This window comes from Polyergus mexicanus, unplaced genomic scaffold (genome assembly GCF_030449975.1).
Source record: "Polyergus mexicanus isolate NDT 795.1 unplaced genomic scaffold, iyPolMexi1.0 SCAF_27, whole genome shotgun sequence".
Classification (NCBI taxonomy): Eukaryota; Metazoa; Arthropoda; class Insecta; order Hymenoptera; family Formicidae; genus Polyergus; species Polyergus mexicanus.
The window spans coordinates 3,659,888-3,680,748 of record NW_027223347.1 but is presented as its reverse complement, the minus strand read 5'-3'; the positions used below and the strand labels follow the sequence as shown (position 1 = coordinate 3,680,748).

At 38.5% G+C, this 20,861-nt stretch overlaps 3 protein-coding genes across 4 annotated transcripts in view; all 3 read right to left on the bottom strand.

Annotated features, from left to right (window-relative positions):
* The window catches only part of LOC138943518 (odorant receptor 22c-like), a 142,458-nt gene that overhangs the window by 76,600 nt on the left and 44,997 nt on the right, over positions 1 to 20,861 (bottom strand). The window lies entirely within an intron of this gene.
* On the bottom strand, positions 4,389 to 5,001 carry LOC138943520 (uncharacterized). The gene has a single exon (XM_070314386.1). It carries the CDS (start codon positions 4,962 to 4,964, stop codon positions 4,389 to 4,391), a length of 576 nt encoding a protein of 191 aa, XP_070170487.1. The 5' UTR covers positions 4,965 to 5,001.
* Positions 6,565 to 9,719, bottom strand: LOC138943473 (uncharacterized). Its single transcript, XM_070314325.1, has 5 exons — positions 9,510 to 9,719; positions 8,192 to 9,390; positions 7,846 to 8,105; positions 7,118 to 7,533; positions 6,565 to 6,576 (listed from the first exon to the last, which is right to left on the bottom strand). Exons 1-5 carry the CDS (start codon positions 9,717 to 9,719, stop codon positions 6,565 to 6,567), a joined length of 2,097 nt encoding a protein of 698 aa, XP_070170426.1.

The window sequence follows — 20,861 nt, the reverse complement described above, 5'->3', positions numbered from 1 at the left end:
AAGCAGTGGTATCAACGCAGAGTACTCAAAACTGATAGCCGGGAATATGTAACTCGAAAGGAAGTGCGTTTATCGCACGATTTAAGAAACCACAACCTCTTATAATTTTTGCTGGCATTTGTCACAATTTTTTATTAACGGTGCTGGACCGTCGATGTGCGTTCGCTGCCACGGTTGATTATAATGTTCGTAACAGCGCCGATATTGTTGAACCTCTGAGTCAGCTTTTATATGTTCGGGAAGCTTGTCCCACATGTAGTGGACGTGATCGCCGCACATTCGCAGCAGAACGACTTTCGGCACAAATTGTAACTGTTCGGCGCTCAAATTGTAAATATCGGAAGGTCTCAACAGCAGTACGAACATTTTTGTTACTGAGCGATTTGCGGTTCCGCGCATCTATAAATAGGCGTTCGATCCAGCATTCCTCAGTCGACAGTGTGAAAATGAAATTCGTGCGACAACCTTTGGCGATACGCGTGACGAATTGCGACGACAGATTACGATCGATGGGGGACAACGCGGAGATGCGCAAGCATGGTACGATGCTACCGACTACTATACGCGCGATCGTTTGTAGCCCCTCGAATTGCGGTAAAACCAACGTTCTAATAAGCCTGCTGGAAAGTCCGCACGGTGTACGTTTCGAAAACGTGTACGTGTACTCGAAGTCGTTGCAACAACCGAAATATCGATATCTGGAAAATTTGTTGACATCGATCGACGAAATCGGCTACTTCACATTCTCCAACAACAGTGACGTCATTCCGCCGAGCGAGGCGCGTCCAAACTCGATCTTCGTGTTCGATGACGTGGCATGCGATAAGCAAAATGCGGTGAGAGAGTACTTTTCAATGGGTCGACACTCGAGCGTCGACTGCTTCTATCTCTGCCAGACGTACGCGAGAATACCTAAACATCTGATACGCAACAACGCGAACCTGCTGATCTTGTTCAAACAGGATAGTACCAACCTGAAACACGTGTACAACGATCATGTGAATACCGACATGCCGTACGATGAATTTTGCGCGTTGTGTCGCGATTGTTGGCAGCGCAAGTACGGATTCGTAGTAATAGACAAGGACAGTTCGCTCAACGATGGTCGATACAGAAAAGGATTTAACGTGTTCGCGATACCGCAAAGCGATTAGTTGTTGCCGATACTTCGTCGGGGTGAAACGTGAAAGAGAGATTGACATTTTTGTTTTTCCGCGATGGCTGCGATCGATAAGAACGAGGATATTCGCGAGCGCAAGAAGATTGCGAGGGCAATTGTGAAAACTAGCGAATCGATTCGCAAGAAACATCGCGCTTTGAAGACCGGTAAGATCGAGGAGGATATCGTGTTGGATAGGCGCTTTAGACCTCTCATCGAACCGTTACAAAAGATCGTCGACAACTCTAGCTCGATCGCGGTGAAGAACGAGCCTGCGAGTAACACCGACGCGGGGATCGAAGCGTTGTCCATCCCGAAGCGCGAGAAGGACGATGATGATGATGTGACACCGCAAAAGAGAAAACGATCAAACGTCAGGTCGGATCGCTCACCGACACCGCATAAATCGAAACGATCGGACGCTCCACTGGATGTACCGCTGATAACCTCTACACCGTCCGCGTCAATGAGAACTATACAACCTACGATGCCCGAATTATTCACGAGCCAGGATGTTTTTGAAACCACGGAAGACTCGCTCATGACATCCGTTCGAAATCAGTTGCAAACGCCGGAAGGTCAAGAAACATTGCGAGATCAATTAGGTCCACTGGGTCAAAAGTACATCTAGCCTATCTTGAGCGGCGATCAAGAGAGCGGTATAGACAACGTGTACGGTGTTTATCTCGGCAAGAATGGAATGATGTTCGGTAATAAACGTTTTGACGTGGACAACGCGGATAGCATAATTATCGATGGCATATGATACGTCGGCACACCTGGTCTTTACGAGTTGATCTTTAAGAAATTTCCCGATGACGTCATCTATACGGAGGATGATAAGCAAACGTACAAGAGCATGCTGTTGACGACGAGCGCGCATAAACGCAATCACGATGCGCACGGTCGATTACTGAGTAATAGGGGATACAAGTACAAAGAAATAATCGCAAAGTTGATACCGATCGAACCCAAAAGAACAAAATCTGGAAAGGGATTATTCGCGCCTCGCGAAATGACGCTAACCGATAACAAGATTGACTACGTGCACTGGAACGATCCCAACGAGCTGGTGGATCGTCTACGATTGCTGGATGCTTCGCACCAAGCGGGTCACAACGGTCACGACAACGAGATCTTGTCGATCATCGAGGAACTTCGCGAAGCCGGCATTATTATAAATTAAACGGTGTCTCGACAAAACTAATCAATCGATCGACCGACATCGCTCGCATCGATGATGCATATCAACAAATTTGGGATATCCGAGCAGAGTAAAGACGTGACGAACGTCATTTCGTGCGCGATAACGCTCTGTGTCGCACCGTTACGGACTTTGACGCGAGGTCGCGCAAGATTCGTCGTGTAGCGCAACCTGTGGCTGATACCGACGTCGTCAACAAACTGTACGTGGATCATTGCATTAAAACGTTGAGAAATCAACTGAAAGAGTCAGACGAGAAGCTTGCTGCGTTCGAGAAAAACGTGCGTGCGTTACAGACTCTGATAAACGAGCTTCGGCATGCGAATATCGCTAGATTAGAAACGCCAACGAACGACGACGAAATGTCAACGAACGACGACGAAACGTCAACAAACATCAACGAAACGTCAACGAACGCTAACGAAACGCCAACAAAACGCCAACGAACGACAACGAAACGACGACGAAACGCCAACGAAACGCTAACAAACGACAACGAAACGTCAACAACAATGGACAGCAACAAACGGATCAAGAACGACTACGAACGGCTGACGAATGACAGCGGACGACAACGAACGGTTATTGGACGGTTATCTAACAGCTCAGGAACGAGTCAGGAACGGCTACGAACGAATCAGGAACGACTACCAGACGGGTCAGGAACGGCTACGAACGGCTATCGAACGGCAACGAATGGTAGCGGATGATAAAGAACGACTATTGAATGACAATAAACGGAAATAAACGACTATTAAATGGTTAAAAAAAGGTTAAAGATATAAACCATAATGTATTTTCTTTGCACATATTATTACGCGCCGACTAGCCGTACCACTAAAAACATGACATCGTTAAAATCCAACGGACGTAAAAATATCGAGAAGCTACGACTCGTCGAGGAACTGCATGCTTCGGCGAGAAGAAATTTTCCCCGAAGACGTGTCATAGTGCGGGGTTACGATGACCTGTGGCAAGCTGACATCATCGAGATGCGTCCGTACTCTCGTTTCAACAAAGGTTACCACTACATACTCACCGTCATCGATGTGCTGAGCAAGTACGCGTGGGTCGTACCGCTCAAGAGTAAAGGTGGAAGTGAGACGGCTGATGCTATCGCTGAGATAATTCGAGATAGTAAGAGATGCCCGAAAAACATGCAAACCGATATGGGAAAGGAATTTTACAACATCGACGTACAACGTCTCATAAGAAAACACGACATCAATCATTATTCCACGTATTCGGTGTTGAAGGCATCGGTTGTCGAACGATTTAATCGCACGTTAAAGAATGACATGTGGAAAATGTTTACGCTGAACGGAACTTACAAGTGGGTTGACGCGTTGCCGCGACTCGTGTCGGATTACAACGCGCGCAAGCATCGCACTATCGGTATGAGACCTATCGATGTTACCCCCGCGATAGCCGATAAACTTTTAAATACAGTATACAGCAACGTAAAGATTGCAGCACCAGCAAGATTTAAAGTAAGTAACCCGGTACGCTTTAGCAAGTATAAGACGATCTTCGAGAAGGGTTACACACCAAATTGGACCACCGAGGTGTTTAAGATTATTAAAGTGCAGCGTACTAATCCCGTAACCTATCTACTCGAGGACTATCGCGGAAAATCTATTGCTGGAGCATTTTACGAATACGAGTTGCATCGCGCGATTTATCTGGACGTGTATCTCGTGGAGAAAGTACTGCGCAGAAAAGGTGACGAGGTTTACGTGAAATGGCTGGGATTCGATGGATCGCACAACTCTTGGATACACAAGGACAATGTGATTTAATTGATTCATACAAATTGTATTTTATTTTAAACATATAAAGTATCTGAAATATGTAAAATATATACAGCATATAAAATATATGTAAGATATATTCAGCATGTAAAATATAAAATATAAAAGAAAGATAGAATTATATTTATTTTGTTTTCCCGACACACACACACACACACACACACACACACACACACATACATACATACATACACACATACATATATACATTATATTATAAGGGTATTCGGAAATGTCCCCACGGTAGCATGTCGGTCGAATCAGGTACGATATATCGCTTGTCATCGTACGGACTCAGAGCAATTTTTGTCTCGCTGATTGTATACACTTCGTGCAATTTGGATCTTATGCAAGACTGTCGTCGAGTCATCTCAATTTCATCGCGCAGACACCGCGTGTAATCGTCGAACGTTATCGTTCTCGCTACGACGTTACACTTGACGCCTTTAACCTTTTTTGTATCTTTTTTATTATCTACTCGCAATGCATACATTTTTGCTCTAAGCCCGACAAATTCAGTCATGATTGCACCATTATTCTCGTCCTTCATCAAACCCGGCACTTTCTTGTTCTCGAGCGGTATACCGTACGCATTGTTAACCGGATAATCGCTCGTGTCAAATTTAGCAATATCGCGTTTCATGTTCTTGTACACATCCTCGCACTCGATGTGATAAATTAAACTATCTGTATCGGTGTACATTATTTTACATTTCTCTCGATATAACGGTACCATGTATTCGTGATGAAATTCATACAAACACGTTTTAGAAATGTCGAGGATGCACATGCCGACGTAGATCGGTTTATTGAATTTTATCTCGAATTTGCGCAATTCGACAGCGATCAAATTTTCCGAAAAGACGCTCCTGTTGTGAAAATTTGGTTTCGCGATCATCGCCTCCGCGTCATATCGTCCATCCCACTTTGTTAATAATTTTACATCGACCTGATTGCGCACGTTTTCCATAGTTTTACCGAATACCGCGTTGTTCATTAACTTGTACAGATTTTTCTCGAAATCGTTTGTCGCGCGCGTTCTAAACCGGGTGTTGAGTTCGATGTAATCGCGGAGCCATGCGGATTGAACGAATTGCAATACGCGATGTATCTTTGCGACGCGAAGGCCGTGACGCGTGCATTGTTGTAGGTTGCGATAGTGTATGACATAACGCTTCTTATCGTATAAGGTTGCGAGGAGTTTGTCTTGCCGCTTGCCGGGCGGCTTATCGCGCGTCGGACAGAACGGTAGGTCAGCGTGCGCATCGTGAAGATGTTGCGGATACTCTAGATCAACCTCGAGAATATAACCTATGGGCGAATCCGAAGCGATTGCGCTAACGTCAAAGTCAGAGATATCGTCGACCCATCGAAATTCGGCATAGGGCAGCGGTTGACACATCGCCCAACCGTACAAGTTGTTTACATCGAAATACATCATGTACGATGACGGTTTCGGTGGATCGTAAGACTGCGTGTATTTGTTATTGGCTCGATCGTATCTGCCGGAACATTGACTCAGGCCACCGCGTATTCCCCGTTCGATAAACATAACCATATCGATATCAGTAAGTAATTCGAACGTAATATTCGTATGTTTTAACATGGCGTCCCACGTGTATCCGGGAAGAGTATAATAATACGCGGGGTCGAGCCCATAACTCTCGATACATTTGTCGCGGAAATTTTCAAAAATATCTGCCAATAACAAGACATCCGTTTTTAAATACAGATCGCTGTATTCGCCCAAGGTTCGTAGGGAGAACCGCCTCCAGACGTTTTCAGCGTGCGCGTAATCGCTCTCGGATACGGTGTCACCGGTCAAAGAACTGTAAAATGATTCGCGCGGTGGTAAACATGTATCGTGCGGGAGTGGTGCACTTGTACACAGTACAATTGGACACGGTGCAAATGGACACGTTACAAATGGACACGAGATTGTGCACACGGTTTAATTGGACACAGTGCATTTGGACACAGTAATTTTGGATACAGTAGCTTTTGGACACATAAGAAAATACGCATCGTTTACTTAGACACCGCTCAATTGGACACTGTTCATTTGGACACCGTTCGTTTGGACACAGAAAGATGCGCACCGTTCATTTGGACACCGTTCGTTTGGACACCGTTATTTGCCCACCGTTCGTTTGGACACCGTTCATTTGCCCACCGTTCGTTTGGACACCGTTCATTTGCCCACCGTTCGTTTGGACACCGTTCGTTTGGACACCAAAATTTGATTTAAATTATACGACGTAATCCACACCAAATTTTTGTTTTAAATAAGAAATAGATTTGGGTTAGGTTATATCTTCCGGAAGTGGAGCCCCCCCGCAGGGGGGGCGGAACCCACTGTATCTATGCATGACATGCAAATATGCGAAAGGCTAAACAAAGTGCTAAAAGCAATGTAAAATTAATGACATCAGTATCAGAGATATAAAAGTATGAATATATTTTATTTAGACAGATATTATAACCTTCAAATGTATCTCCTTTTCACGATTTCATATTTTACATAGATTTACCAGTATAAAGTGTTATAAGAATACTGATTATATTTTCCCAAAATGATTTTTATTTCTCTCCATATGTTACATATTCAAACAAACAGTGCGCATGTTTCTGTGTACAAATGAACGGTGTCCAAACGAACGGTGGGCAAATGAACGGTGTCCAAACGAACGGTGGGCAAATGAACGGTGTCCAAACGAATGGTGGGCAAATAACGGTGTCCAAACGAACGGTGTCCAAATGAACGGTGCGCATCTTTCTGTGTCCAAACGAACGGTGTCCAAATGAACAGTGTCCAATTAAGCGGTGTCCAAGTAAACGATGCGTATTTTCTTATGTGTCCAAAAGCTACTGTATCCAAAATTACTGTGTCCAAATGCATTGTGTCCAATTGAACCGTGTGCACAATCTCGTGTCCATTTGTACCGTGTCCATTTGCACCGTGTCCAATTGTACTGTGTCCAAGTGAAGGCCACTCGTATCGTGCAACCTATCGACACAGTCAATGTATTCGTATGGGAAAATACCTTTTCGCGTCAATAAATTGAACTCTTCAATTGATAAATTTTGAAATTCCGATTTTAAAATTTGAAGTTTATCATTATTTAAAAACGATGCCAATTTTTCGAGACTAGTACTGAGAAATTTGTATGAATCGATGAACCGTAACTTTATATCGTTTCGCCAATCTGATTTTTCAACGGTATCTTTAACTTTAACATGTTTCGTGAATGAAATATACTTTTCTTTTGTTATCGGTAGTACGTCGATCGAGCCTTCGAACGCGGTAGCTATTTCTTTGATGATAAAATGTGAATCGTAACCGGATAAATTGTGAAATACTATGGGAATGCAAAAAGAGTCTTTATAATTTAAATTGCAGTTTGAATGCGCGGGACCTCGATACCGCCCGGTAAGATGGCAATGATCGCGTACGCGTGTATCGTCTTGCGCGAACGGTTTTGCGCAAATGTGACAGTGTGTCGCGCTGTGAAATTTTTCCCGCTCATCTCGCGTTAAATTTACCATGGGGACATTCATGGTTAAAATAGTTTTTACGCGTTGCGCTAAATTTTTTAAATTTTCTACGAACCACGAAACGCAATCGGTACTACGGCGAGAATGATACGCGGATAACGATTCGTCGTACGAACAATGTACATAATAAGCTACGCTAAATACTTGATGATGCTGAAACGTGTACGTAGACGTCCTCGGATCACCGTCGGTCTTCCTCAGCACGCACTCCAAGTCGGCGTATACGACGAAGGGAAGTCGCTCCTTTCTGTTGTAGTTGTTGAACGCGAGCCACTTGTCTTTATCGCTCGGTAACCGGATGGCGCACTCGTTCATTTCTCGACAATCTACAATGTGCGACTGCAACTTGTCGTCCGATCCAAAATAGTGTAAACATCTGTAAAAAAAAAAAATGGAAATAATTAATTTTTCTATCGTATATATATATATATATATATATATATATATATATATATATATTGCATTTTTATTAAATATACGTACCGATCGCAGATATATTTTTGGCCATTACGTTTGCTCAATTGCGAGCTCACGAGGCGGGATAAATTCTTGATCCACGCGAAATGTCCGAGGTCTTGCGAATCTTGTATATACAACAAGTTGACGTGTCTATCCTTCTTTTGCTCGCTCAGACGTATCGGGATAATGTTATTCTCTTTCTCTTTCTCGATGCAGTATACATTTATCGAAATGTCGTTATAAAGTTCAAATTTTTTAATTTGACTCAATGTCATCGGAAATTCAATGTTCTGGAGATTTAGCACTGTCGTATAATGTGGATACGAAAACTCCCGACCTACGTCTCGTGCAGCTGGATACAAAGCAGCGACCACTGCCCACGCGAAACACGCATTGTCTTTGGATTGCACGTTTATTACCGCTCTCTTCATTGTTATTTCTCGCGGTAATTTAATATGGCACCCCGCGCGCATTGGATTATATTTATTTATATTTACAGTTAAATCGAGAATTCGCGACAATGCCCACCCGCTATCGCGTTCTTGAAATTCTTCGAGCGAGGCAAGCGTGGGCTCGACGACGCGTCGCTCGTACCACTCGTGTAAATCGGACGTGCGAAAGAGTTCACAGTTTCTCGTATTTACACTTTTATTTGCCCGTTTATCACCCGACACGAATTCACCATTGAACACAGTGTTCACTTTTACATTAAAGTGTTTTTTCAGCACATTTTTCACGTGTTCGAGCACAATGTCTTTGGCGTCCTCGAGAAATTGACGAGGCTCGATGTGATTATAATTTATAACCGCACCAGTCAATATACGGCTCTCAAACGCCGTATCAATCTCCCGCCAAATAAGTCTTTCCGCGGTATTGCAATCACCACTGTAATTACCACCACTATATATAAATTGTCTCTCTAATCGAGTCCTCGCACCCTCGAGTCGTGCGATTCTGGCCACCAAAGATTGCCGAACTCCGATCGAGAGCCGCGGACGCTTGATACGACTGGATTCCTCGAGCTGTTTGATAAATTCTTCGCATCGCTGCGCCCATGCAAAATACTCGCCCAAAGTGGCGACTTGATGCGACAGCTCCAACAAGTCACGTTCAGCTGCTCGGAGTTTTCCTTTTTTTTTTTTTTTTTTTACTGTGTACAAATCGGACATATGTTGCACGGCATTACCTGATATAATGCTTGTCTGCAATTGGAGCAGGATCGACCACTTATTACGTCGTACAGTTCAGTTACATGCTTCCGAACAGCATACATGTATCCATAGTCAGTATCTGCTATAGCTATCATACACGAAGCACATACAGCATAATCACTACCCGTAGAATAATAAAAATATATGGCACAAAATTTTGTACGTCCGTTCAACGCAATAATTTCTGAATGAAACACTGTCTTCTCAACAATTTCCGTGAGGTCCTCGCTTTGATCGCTGTTGTAATCACTGTCGTCTGATAATGCGTGATCTTCATCAGACGACTCGTTTAGTATTGCCTCAAAATTATTTATTTCCATCCTTCGCAGATTGGCAGAGTGTCAAAATCTGGTCGCCGTTGAACACTTGACACACACACAAAAATTATAAAGAATCCACTATACTTTTTAAACGTAAAATCTGATCGCTGTCGAACACTTGGAACACAAAACTTTTTTAACCGATGTATACACTTTCAAATCGTGTACTACTATAATTTTGACACCCTTCGTTCTTCATTTATATATATTTCATCTATCACCTTTAAACGGCTCTTCTTAGAAAAATTGCGTGGGAGTAAGGTCTCTCTAAGGTTTAACGAATTGGACTTGTGCATAAGTGGGGATCTTCCAACTTTAATAAGTTAAAAATCATGCCAGTGTTCTCATTAGACGGAGTGTTTCTCCTACTTTTTGTATTTTACTCGTAGTGATCGTCGATTGGTGAGTTTGGATATCGGTTCGAGGGTTCCTTCGCACGTGATCGTGTTAGAGAAAATTCTATTTTCTTATGAGAAAGGAAAGAAGGAAGCACAGAAATAATCGACATTTTTAAAATCTAATAATAATAATAATAATAATATGGGTATTTCGTTAGAAGAATTTTATTATCTAGTCGGTATCTTTTAGTTTTCCACCAAAAAATTCCACTTTCTCTTCCAAAGGGACTCGGGCGCTTTGGCGTTCGTTCATCACGCTATAGTTTTAATATCTATTGATATGTACATATGTTGATCGATGGAGAATCGGAAAGAAGTATAGAAGAGAGTATAGAAAGTGTTAAAAAAGTAATGAATTTCATGTATAAAATATATTTTTATGTTTAACATATTCAAATCTTATTTGATTTTTATTATTGGAATCGCTAATGCTGAAACGAGCGGACGTTGAACGACTTGTGCAAACGCCCAATCATACACCAATATGGATTAACGATTTAACAATCGAGATTGTTAAAATACACGATACGAGTGTTGTAAAACTTACGTTACGCGATTCTTGCTTGTACATGAAACCGTCAACTATATTTTTCTTATTCGAACTCGAACACTGTGTTCATCATGAATATTTGAAGCTGTGTGAGAATTTAGAAGCTGTAAATGAGAGTTTAGACCGATTTGTCGTTAATTTGCAAGGTAATATGTTTGGCGCCGAGAAAGATAACGCTGTTAAAATCTTGCGCGATGTTTTTGATAAAACATCTATCATAGATTGCGAACTATTAGCTTATGCTGTGGATGAAATTTTGTCTGAAACCTTGAGACGAGGTGATGTATTTTAACATAAATAAATGTGCTAAAAAAAAATGAAAAGAAAAAAATGTTTATTTCTTTCGCTTCCCTTCCCTTCCCCACATATAAGATAGATATGTAACTGTGGCGCGACCGGATGGGAGAAGGATAGCGCGAGGCGTTCGCGAGTAGGAAAAGGAAAGCATTCTATGGGTGTGGGAGAAGGATAGCGCGAGACATGCACGAGTAGGAAAAGGAAAGAAGGAAGCACAGAAATAATCGACATTTTTAAAATCTAATAATAATAATAATAATAATAATATGGGTATTTCGTTAGAAGAATTTTATTATCTAGTCGGTATCTTTTAGTTTTCTACCAAAAAATTCCACTTTCTCTTCCAAAGGGACTCGGGCGCTTTGGCGTTCGTATCACGCGATAGTTTTAATATCTATTGATAAATAATAATATGGGTATTTCGTTAGAAGAATTTTATTATCTAGTCGGTATCTTTTAGTTTTCCACCAAAAAATTCCACTTTCTCTTCCAAAGGGACTCGGGCGCTTTGGCGTTCATATCACGCGATAGTTTTAATATCTATTGATATGTACATATGTTGATCGATGGAGAATCGGAAAGAAGTATAGAAGAGAGTATAGAAAGTGTTAAAAAAGTAATGAATTTCATGTATAAAATATATTTTTATGTTTAACATATTCAAATCTTATTTGATTTTTATTATTGTGCTATACATGAAAGCAACATTATATCTTGCGAGACGCTATTTGTTCATAATATAATATAAATATAATAACCCGCCTTTGTAATACACCGCGCCGATTCGGCCGCACGTGCAATCTTGCGAGACACTATTTGATTGTAATATAATATAAATATAATATAATAATATATGTATACTGTCATATATTTTTAAATAATCAAACATTAATACTGATAAATAATATTTATCAAATAGCATAGAAAAATGTGATAAATATAGATACAAGCATTTATCACAAATCAATAAAAATGCTATATTTATTAAGTAAAGGAAAAGGAGGACTTTGGACGAATGATTGTTCCTTATCGGCTTTCACCCGCGTGATATCATTCCCCCGCGGCACCAAAATCCCCCTCCGCCCGCGTGACGTCATGCCCCCTCGCCCGCAAGGTTTCCCCTCGACCCGCATACCCCTCGGAGGACCTGCGTTAGAACTCTCCTAGTTCTACTACTTTTGTCACACTTTTCTTTGTTTTGATCACGCGGTCACGCGCTGATCGGCTGATCGGAATGATGTTTATTCTCGCTCGTGTTTTGCTCGCGGCTCTTACCGTTTAGATTTGTCGGTTGAATTTACAGTTTAAATTTATCGATTAAATTAAACGTTTCAATCTTGAACATCATTGAAATTCCATTTTTGGTAAATAATTATTATTTATAGGAAACATTCAAAAATAAAATAATGAATTAAAAAATAATTTTACAGAATATTAAGAATTAAATATTGAATCTAAATATAACTTTACAGAATAACAATGTTACAATGATTATATTTTTGCCAAATGAAGAGATGGAACCAGGAAATCTGAAGAACCTGGCAAAAAAGCTTAATTTTGCAGAACTTCAATCAATTAGAAATGCATACACAAACAAATTTGAGCAAGATATGGAATTATATTTACCTAAGTTTACAAGTGAATATTATCGAAATATGACATATTTTTTTCGTCAAGTAAGTATTGTATAATTAGCAAAATTTGTTTTCGTGTAAATGAGATTTTGTATAAATTTTTGAAATTAACATAAAATTGATAACTGCTTGTAGAATGGTGTAACTACGATATTCGAGGATAATGCGGATTTTACACGACTCTCAAAAATTCCTTTAAAAGTGAACAATATCATTCAAATGGTTTCCGTAAAGATTAACAAAAGAAGTTCAGAAGCTCCAAATGGTAAACTATACATCTGTGAATAATAGAAAATTAGGCGAATATATATATATATATATATATCGTGTGTGTAAGCATTACAATAAAGCATTTTTAATTACAGTTGTCAAAAGCAGAGTAAGAAAACCAGTAAGTCCACGGCAGGAGTTGATCGTAGATCGTCCGTTTTATTACATAATTGAAGTAAATGGAGAGATAGTGTTTTCTGGAATCGTGCGAGCACCAGACTTTATATTTATGAAAGATGAATTATGAATTCTATTAGATTTTTATATTTATTGAAAATTTATATCATACAATGTGTATAGCTTAAACTTTTTTAAATTTTATCATATTATGTGTACAAAATTTAAGCATTAATAAATAGTGTGGGTACGGGTATGGGATAGGAGATCTATCGCTTTAGGATTCTCGGTAGGATATTACCCAACTTATCCTACTGGTAGGTAGACGAATGAATGAGTCGGCTTTCAAACATAAGGTGTATTTATTTCTCCGCATACATCAGTAGCGCAAGTTACGATTGTACGCATAATGGTTAATGCACATGGGCTTCTGTCTGCCCCCGCGTCTCTTCGTTTGGGTCGACGCGTCGGCCGTCCTCTTAAGGCCTGGACACGGAATTGGGCTAGTCTGTGTCCCACACGTTCTCTGCTTTGAGTACTCCTTCAGAGGCAAGACTTTGATAGGCGAAATCAGCGGCGGTATTTTCCACGTCTTTGCTAGGGACGCCAAGATTCGCTCTAGTCGCGGCAAGGAGATCGGACGGTCCCTCTTGGTTTCCGGGCCGGAATGCCCGGCAATCAGCTTTGGCGGGCTAGCGCCGAATAGAGCCTAAAGCCGGTCCTTACTTCGCTGTTTCCTCTCTGCGTGGGAGTCGCTGGTTGACTGGGCGCCGGAGCGTACGTTCTCCTTGGCGTGGCCACTGAATGGTGGCCAGCGGCCGGAGACCACCGGTGAATCAGCTCCAATAGACGACAGTGATCCGTCACTGATTGTGATTGGGGAGCAGCTACCGGTAATCGTCGGGGAGCATGTCCCAGTGGGAGACGGCGACCGTGCGCCTTATGTCGTACGGGCGCTGGGTGACACTGGCGGCTGGACGCCGACTGATGACGGACGAGCGCCGGGTGATGCTGGCGACTTGGCGCCGATTGATGGCGGACGAGCGCCGGGTGATGCTGGCGACTTGGCGCCGATTGATGGCGGACGAGCGCCGGAGGCGGATGGCGATCGAGCGCCTAATGCCGATGGTGGCCGGGCGCCGGAGGTGGTTGGCGATCTGACGCCTTGCCAACGTTTAAAGCGCCTTGCGCTGCAAGGTAGGCGACTGGCGCCAAGAATCTTCTTCGTCCGTTGAGAGTTAGCGACTTGCGCTTGAAAGTAAGCGACTGGCGCCTATAACTTTCTTCGTGACTTGTCGTCTTTCTCCGCAGGGGGTCTGACCTATATTTCGGCCGGACGGCTTTTCACTTGCAGGTTGACCCGGGCGCCTTGCGCCGACTAGCGGCGTCTCCCGCACTACGCGCGGACGGGCGAGCGCTTGCGAGAAACGATAATTATTTCGCAAATATCGCGCTGCCGTTATTTTGTGGTTGCTGTAGGCCGCCACAAATAGCTAATGTATATTTTGTAATTGTGCTTCTTTTAATCATTTTTTGATCAATTTATTTATTGCTTAAAAGTAACCAAGCAAATTTGCACTTATGTGTAGATACAATAAAATAATTATATATGCATATATATACAATCGAGCAACTATGTGTCTATAATTATATAATGTACAATATATAAAAAAGAGAGATAGAATAAACGCACTTTTTATACTTGACGCGTTTTATATTGATTGATCTTCTCGCATAAATATACATTATGCAAAATCTGCAAGACTTATATGCTATATATATATATATCTAGAAACTTCTTATAAAAATTTATAGAAACAATTTATGTATTATATATTATTTACTAGAACATTACAAGCGCAAGCTACGTGGTGGATTTAGGACTTTAGCTTTATTAGATTGCAGTTCCATAGATTTTATTAAAGGAGAATCAGAATCAATTTCTGGATTTAATAATAAGCAGTGAGTTTACATTAATTTTACTTTACATTATTTTGTTAAATACAAAATAATTATATTTCTTATATTAATATTATATTATTATATCCAAGTTAATTAATTTTATATTAATTTTTTTATTAGTTAATATTATTAGTTCAGTAATAATTTTTATGCAAGAAATGTTTTGGAAACGATGTACAAAAAATTAATTTACAAAATGGAAGGAGATCTATTCTGTTATAATTTTAATCGTATTTTTTCGATTCCTAATCATTAGCAGCGTTAATTAATTTTTTCACAATCATATGATCGCCCGGTTGAAAAATAATTGTTTTGAAGAAAAAGTATGTAATTATTTACAATGTATTTTTTTAAACAATTATTTGTTTTTTTTCTTTACACTAATTGATTTGTCTCATTATTCTGTACATAAAAGTATTACGGTAAGATTATCAAAAACTAAATATTTTACGAGATATTTTAGTTTTTATGTCAAAATATGTCGGATTAAAATATAAAATAACTCAAAAAGTACTTAATGAAAAAATATTTTATTATAGTGTTTTGGAAAGCTCTTGAGATAAGCTACAAGAATATGTAATGAAAAATAGCGGGTTCCATGTAAGAAATTAAAGGTGTCCTTGACTTGACCTTAACGATACCATCCAAGGTCAAACCAATGATACCATCTTATGGTACCCCTCAAAACTATACAATTTTTATTCAAAACATTTTTCTCTAAAATGCTTAGTTTTTGAAAGAAAAGGGGTGTACGGGTGGTCCAAAACACTCTGTATGGTGACATTTGAACTGATTTTTATGTAATTTTTCTTCCTAAATTTTTACGATCTCTTTATTTTTCTAAATACTTATAACTATTTATTAGGGTATAATAACATTTGCACTAAATTGGTTTTTATTTAACAAAATTAATTTAGAAAGCATAATTTTTTTATGTTAAGAATATTTATATATACATCAAGAGATGCGATAGCGTTGCGATGCCAAGTATAGAAGAAAATTCTTTTTTTCCGGCTTGTCAACGGTTTGTACGTACAAGGGCTGCGACGTATCCAGTAGCGTATCCGGAGTTTTACGTCTAATAAACTTTCGATTAAAATACCTCATAAACTAAAGCCGTAATCAAAAATCTAACGGCACTTTTCTTATACAATGTGAATGCAAGCTTTTGATCGCGGCCGGTTTGAGTAAGATTGGTGCAGTCAATCCAGAGTTATGATAATCGTATACCAGAATGTGATACTCTTGGTCTTTCAGGTTCAGATTCAATTCACGTACGTATGCTCGCACGCACACACGCAAAGCGATTTTGTCCCTCAAGCAACATTCACATCTCTCATGTACGATTATTCGCTTGAGTATGCAGAACGCTTTAATAAGAGACAAGTTTATATGTGAATGCGTGTATGTACATACCATATATGCGTGTGAGATGTTTATATTTTATAAGAGTACGTGCGGAATATAATGCGACAAGAAGAAAAGTGATAAAGTGATTAACGGTTATAAGAATATAGTGCAATACAAAGAAGAAAAGTGATAAAGTGAAAAGAAATTATTAACGCGGAATAGTGTAAGAAAAAGAAGTGATTTCTTTTAATCATATTGAGCAAAGTTAGGTTATATTAGCGAAATTGAAAAAATGCTTTATTACACACAATACTTGAATCTGTGCATTATCAATTAAAATTAACATATTTGTGATAAATGAATTGTTGAAAAATGATTATGGAGACATTGAAGGAATATTTGGAGATTTTGGCTGGCCATGTTTTCGATAAGCTGGTAATTATACGCGTGAACACACATTCCTACATGTATATAATATTTATTTATATTTTATTTACAAATGTAATTAATGCATAATTTTATATATAAATGTAATTAATGTGTTACGTCCTGGCGACTCCACGATTCCTTCCTTTCGCAATGTTGCGGCAACGATAATCGATCGGTGATAAAAATAAGTCGTTCAGTAAATGGAGCATCTTGCGCCACGCATTTCTTTAAACATTTAGTCACTTGTCAATATCAATATCTATGAGCAACCGTGGGAAAGACGCGAGAGACCGGTGACGAAACCGCGCCAGTCGCCTAAAAATAAATAAAATCAGTAGATACTCTCGAAATAGAATTTTCCAACGGAAGAATAAATTGATATCAAAAAGATAATAAAATTCCCTCTAAGAAAATATCCGACAAACGTAACTAAATCAATAATGATGAAACTCCTGTGACGACATATCCAGTAACGACGGTAAGACCCTTTCTAATCAGATCACGTGCACAAGACAAAATCTAATGCCCAACTGATATCGAGATCACCAATCGACGATCGCCACGGGTAAAAATTCGAAAAATAGGAGAAACACCCCGCCTAATGAGGGCACTGGCATAATTTTTAATTCATTGGAGACTTGGAAGATTCCCACTCTTAGAAATTAGAATACACCCCTAAAAAGAGATATAAAAAGAGGACCCAAAGGGCCACTCACACACTTACTTAGCACTTGCCTACTACTCACTTACTCACTCACTTAATTCTGTGCGTGCGTCTTCAGTTAACATAAGTCTCATTAAATGCCGTGGCACCGCGAAAACTACTAGAAAAATTATACCAGTGCACTCATCGCCTGATTAATCTGGACCCCGGCAACCCGGCACATTAAGAAATTCCACACCTTCACCTACGAAACAAAAAGTAAGTCACATTCATCCAATTCAATTTGCGCTATTAACCCTCGTGAGACATAACGCGTTACGTTATATTATTATACGAGTATAATTATATTTTCATAGTGAAAACCAGATCCGGCATTCCAAGCCAAACGGTCATTCGCAGGAGTCGGAGGACTCGAACGCCGGTAAAATGCAGATTCTGCGCTACTCACAATAACAACTCAACAACAGTATCTGTTAGACCTACTCTTCCCCTCTCGCCTAACTACCCCTCCCCCAGCTACTCCCCAATCTACTTCCCCGAAGTCATTGAACCTCCGCTTTCCCCTCGTTCCTTCTCCTCTCTATCTACTGTCCTCCTAAACAATTCACCCCCAACTTCCCCGCACCTTTCAGAGTCGGAATTCGAGCAAGCGATAGAAGAGTTTTGCAACGAATTGCCCGACCTGGAAGCCGACTCGTCTTACCAGGATTAACCAAAACTAAAAATTCCCCCTTCTCTCTCTCTCCCTCCTTCATACCGCATCCTCTTACTCACTCTCACACATACACACACATGTTTTTATTTTTTTATTATTTATTATTAAACCTTTACATTGTATTAACCAGTCAGAACCAAAAATTTAACGATAGAGACTTTCCCTCGCCATTCTGACTGATGCCCTCCGTACCGTTGTAACACCCGCGGAGCGATAAGCTCAACCACACACAACCACTCACACTCACACGATAAATGTAATCACTTTCTACATATATATTATATATCATGTATTCGAATCTTTATTTTTATAATGAATAAAATTATATTTTTTTATTAATTAAACAATTCTTAACCCCTCTCTCGTTCCCAGTACGAAGATCGCACTAGGTCCCATCCCGCGTAAAAGGGATTAAATTTCCTGACCGAAAAGGGACCACCGAGCGAACGTCTGAATAAACAGCGATCCGAACGGTCGTTTACCTGCTTTGCGGACCTGTCAGTTCGTTCGACCCGATTCCGAACGCCACGAGACGTTTAAACTTCGGGAAAATTAAAGATAGTTGTTGCGCTCTTCCGTCGACTCATCCTTCCTCGAGTCTGGACGTAACAAATGCATAATTAATATTTTTAGGTTAACTTACAAATGGCTATGCAATGGGTTTATGTTAAGTAGCAAAATAAATCTGGTAAAAATTCTGTTCAAAAATATCATAGAAACAACAACATTAAATACACTTTTTATTAATTAATTTCATAAATAATGAAATGATAAAATCATATCAAAGCGCTTCTATAGTGTCCACAAACATTCTGCGGATCTGGAATTTCTCGCAACTTTTGGTTCTGGAAATGTGTGAATGTTTATTTATATTTTATTTATAAATGTAATTAATATGTAATTAATATTTTTAAATTATTTACAAATGGCTAAGTAATGAGTTGCATGTTTACGTTAACATAACAAAACAAATTTTGTGGGAATTGTATCAAAAATATTATATACAATTGAATTAAAAGTATCAGAGTTAGAGTCTGAAATAGAAAGCATTAGTCAAAGAAGATAATAATTTTGTTTATAAATTGTATAATAAAGGTTACTTATTTCCTTGGATAAACGTATTTTTTTAAAGCAATGAAAAACGTGAACATGGAAATTGATGGTTTATTCGGATGGACAAATATAATTCAAATTTGAATCGAAATAAAGAGAAAGAGTCGGTTAATGATGCTGAGTTGTAGATTTTATTAGAGGATCATACAAAAGTTTATAATAATTTAGCAGCTACGTTGATTAAAATAAAAACCTACAATGTAGCTTTAGAAGATGTGAAACATATTTCAAGGTGTCAATCACAAAATGTTAAAGCACTTGTTTAGGAAAGGTATTTCAAAAATCCTAATCTTCTTATTTACTATTTGACATATACAAATACAATATAAATCAAGAATATATACAACTTATTATTAAAAATAGATTAAATATAGTAAATAAGAAGATTAGGATTTTTGAATATATATATATACATATATAATATATATTGTGCGCATTGTAGGAACAATATTGAGACGCAAAAGACAATATGAAAAAGCTTATGCACTCTTTCTCTCTTTCTCTCTTTCTCTCCCTCTCTCCACTAAAATTCAAAAATTAAATCCAGAAATGAAGATATTTACTACAAAATTAACATTTTTTTTATTCTCAGATATGTATGTATGTATGTATGTATGTATATATGTATATATATATATATATATATATATATATATATATATATATATATATATATATATACATACATACATATTTGAATTTTCCATATATAAAATATAAATCAAGAATATATATAACTAAATAAAAAAAATTTTGCCGACCATTAGTAGTCTTTTTCTAAATAAGTTATATATATTCTTGATTTAAATTTTATATGGAATATATTTATGGAATTTATGGAAATTTCAAATATGTATGTATGTATATATATATATATATATATATATATATATATATATATATATATATATATATATACATATATACATATATACATATTTGAAATTTCCATAAATATATATATATACATACATACATATTTGAATTTTCCATATATAAATTATAAATCAAGAATATATATAACTTATTTAAAAAAAGATTAAATATAGTAAATAAAAAGATTAAGATTTTTGCAATACCTTTCCTAAATAGTGTTTTAACATTTTATGATTGACACATCGAAACAAGTTTCACATTTTCTAAAGCTACATTGTAAGCTTCTGTTTTAATCAATGCAACTGCCAAATTATTATGAACATTCATATGATTCTCTAATAAAATTTACAATTTACCATTATTAACCGACTCTTCCTCCTCATTTTGATTCAATACACAGAATCAGTTATTATTTTGTAGAAAATCAAGGAGAAAGGAGGACGAGCCTCTTCTCCATCTTCAAGTGATATCGAAAATAAAGAATGATAGACTTCCTGGACAGTATTGAGAGGATATATTGAAGATATTTATATCAGTTGGTCACCAGACTCTAAGGGCCACTGTACAAGCTTTTCCATAATACATTATATTAAAAAAAAAGTACTGATTATAAATTTAAACTCGTACTCAACTTTAAACTTCAGTTAACGCACAAAGCTTGTATATTATATCAAGCTTGTTACATTACAATTTTCTTTATGCATTGACTGAAGTTTAAGGTTACGTACAAATTAGAGTTTGTAGTCAGTACTTAACATAATATAATA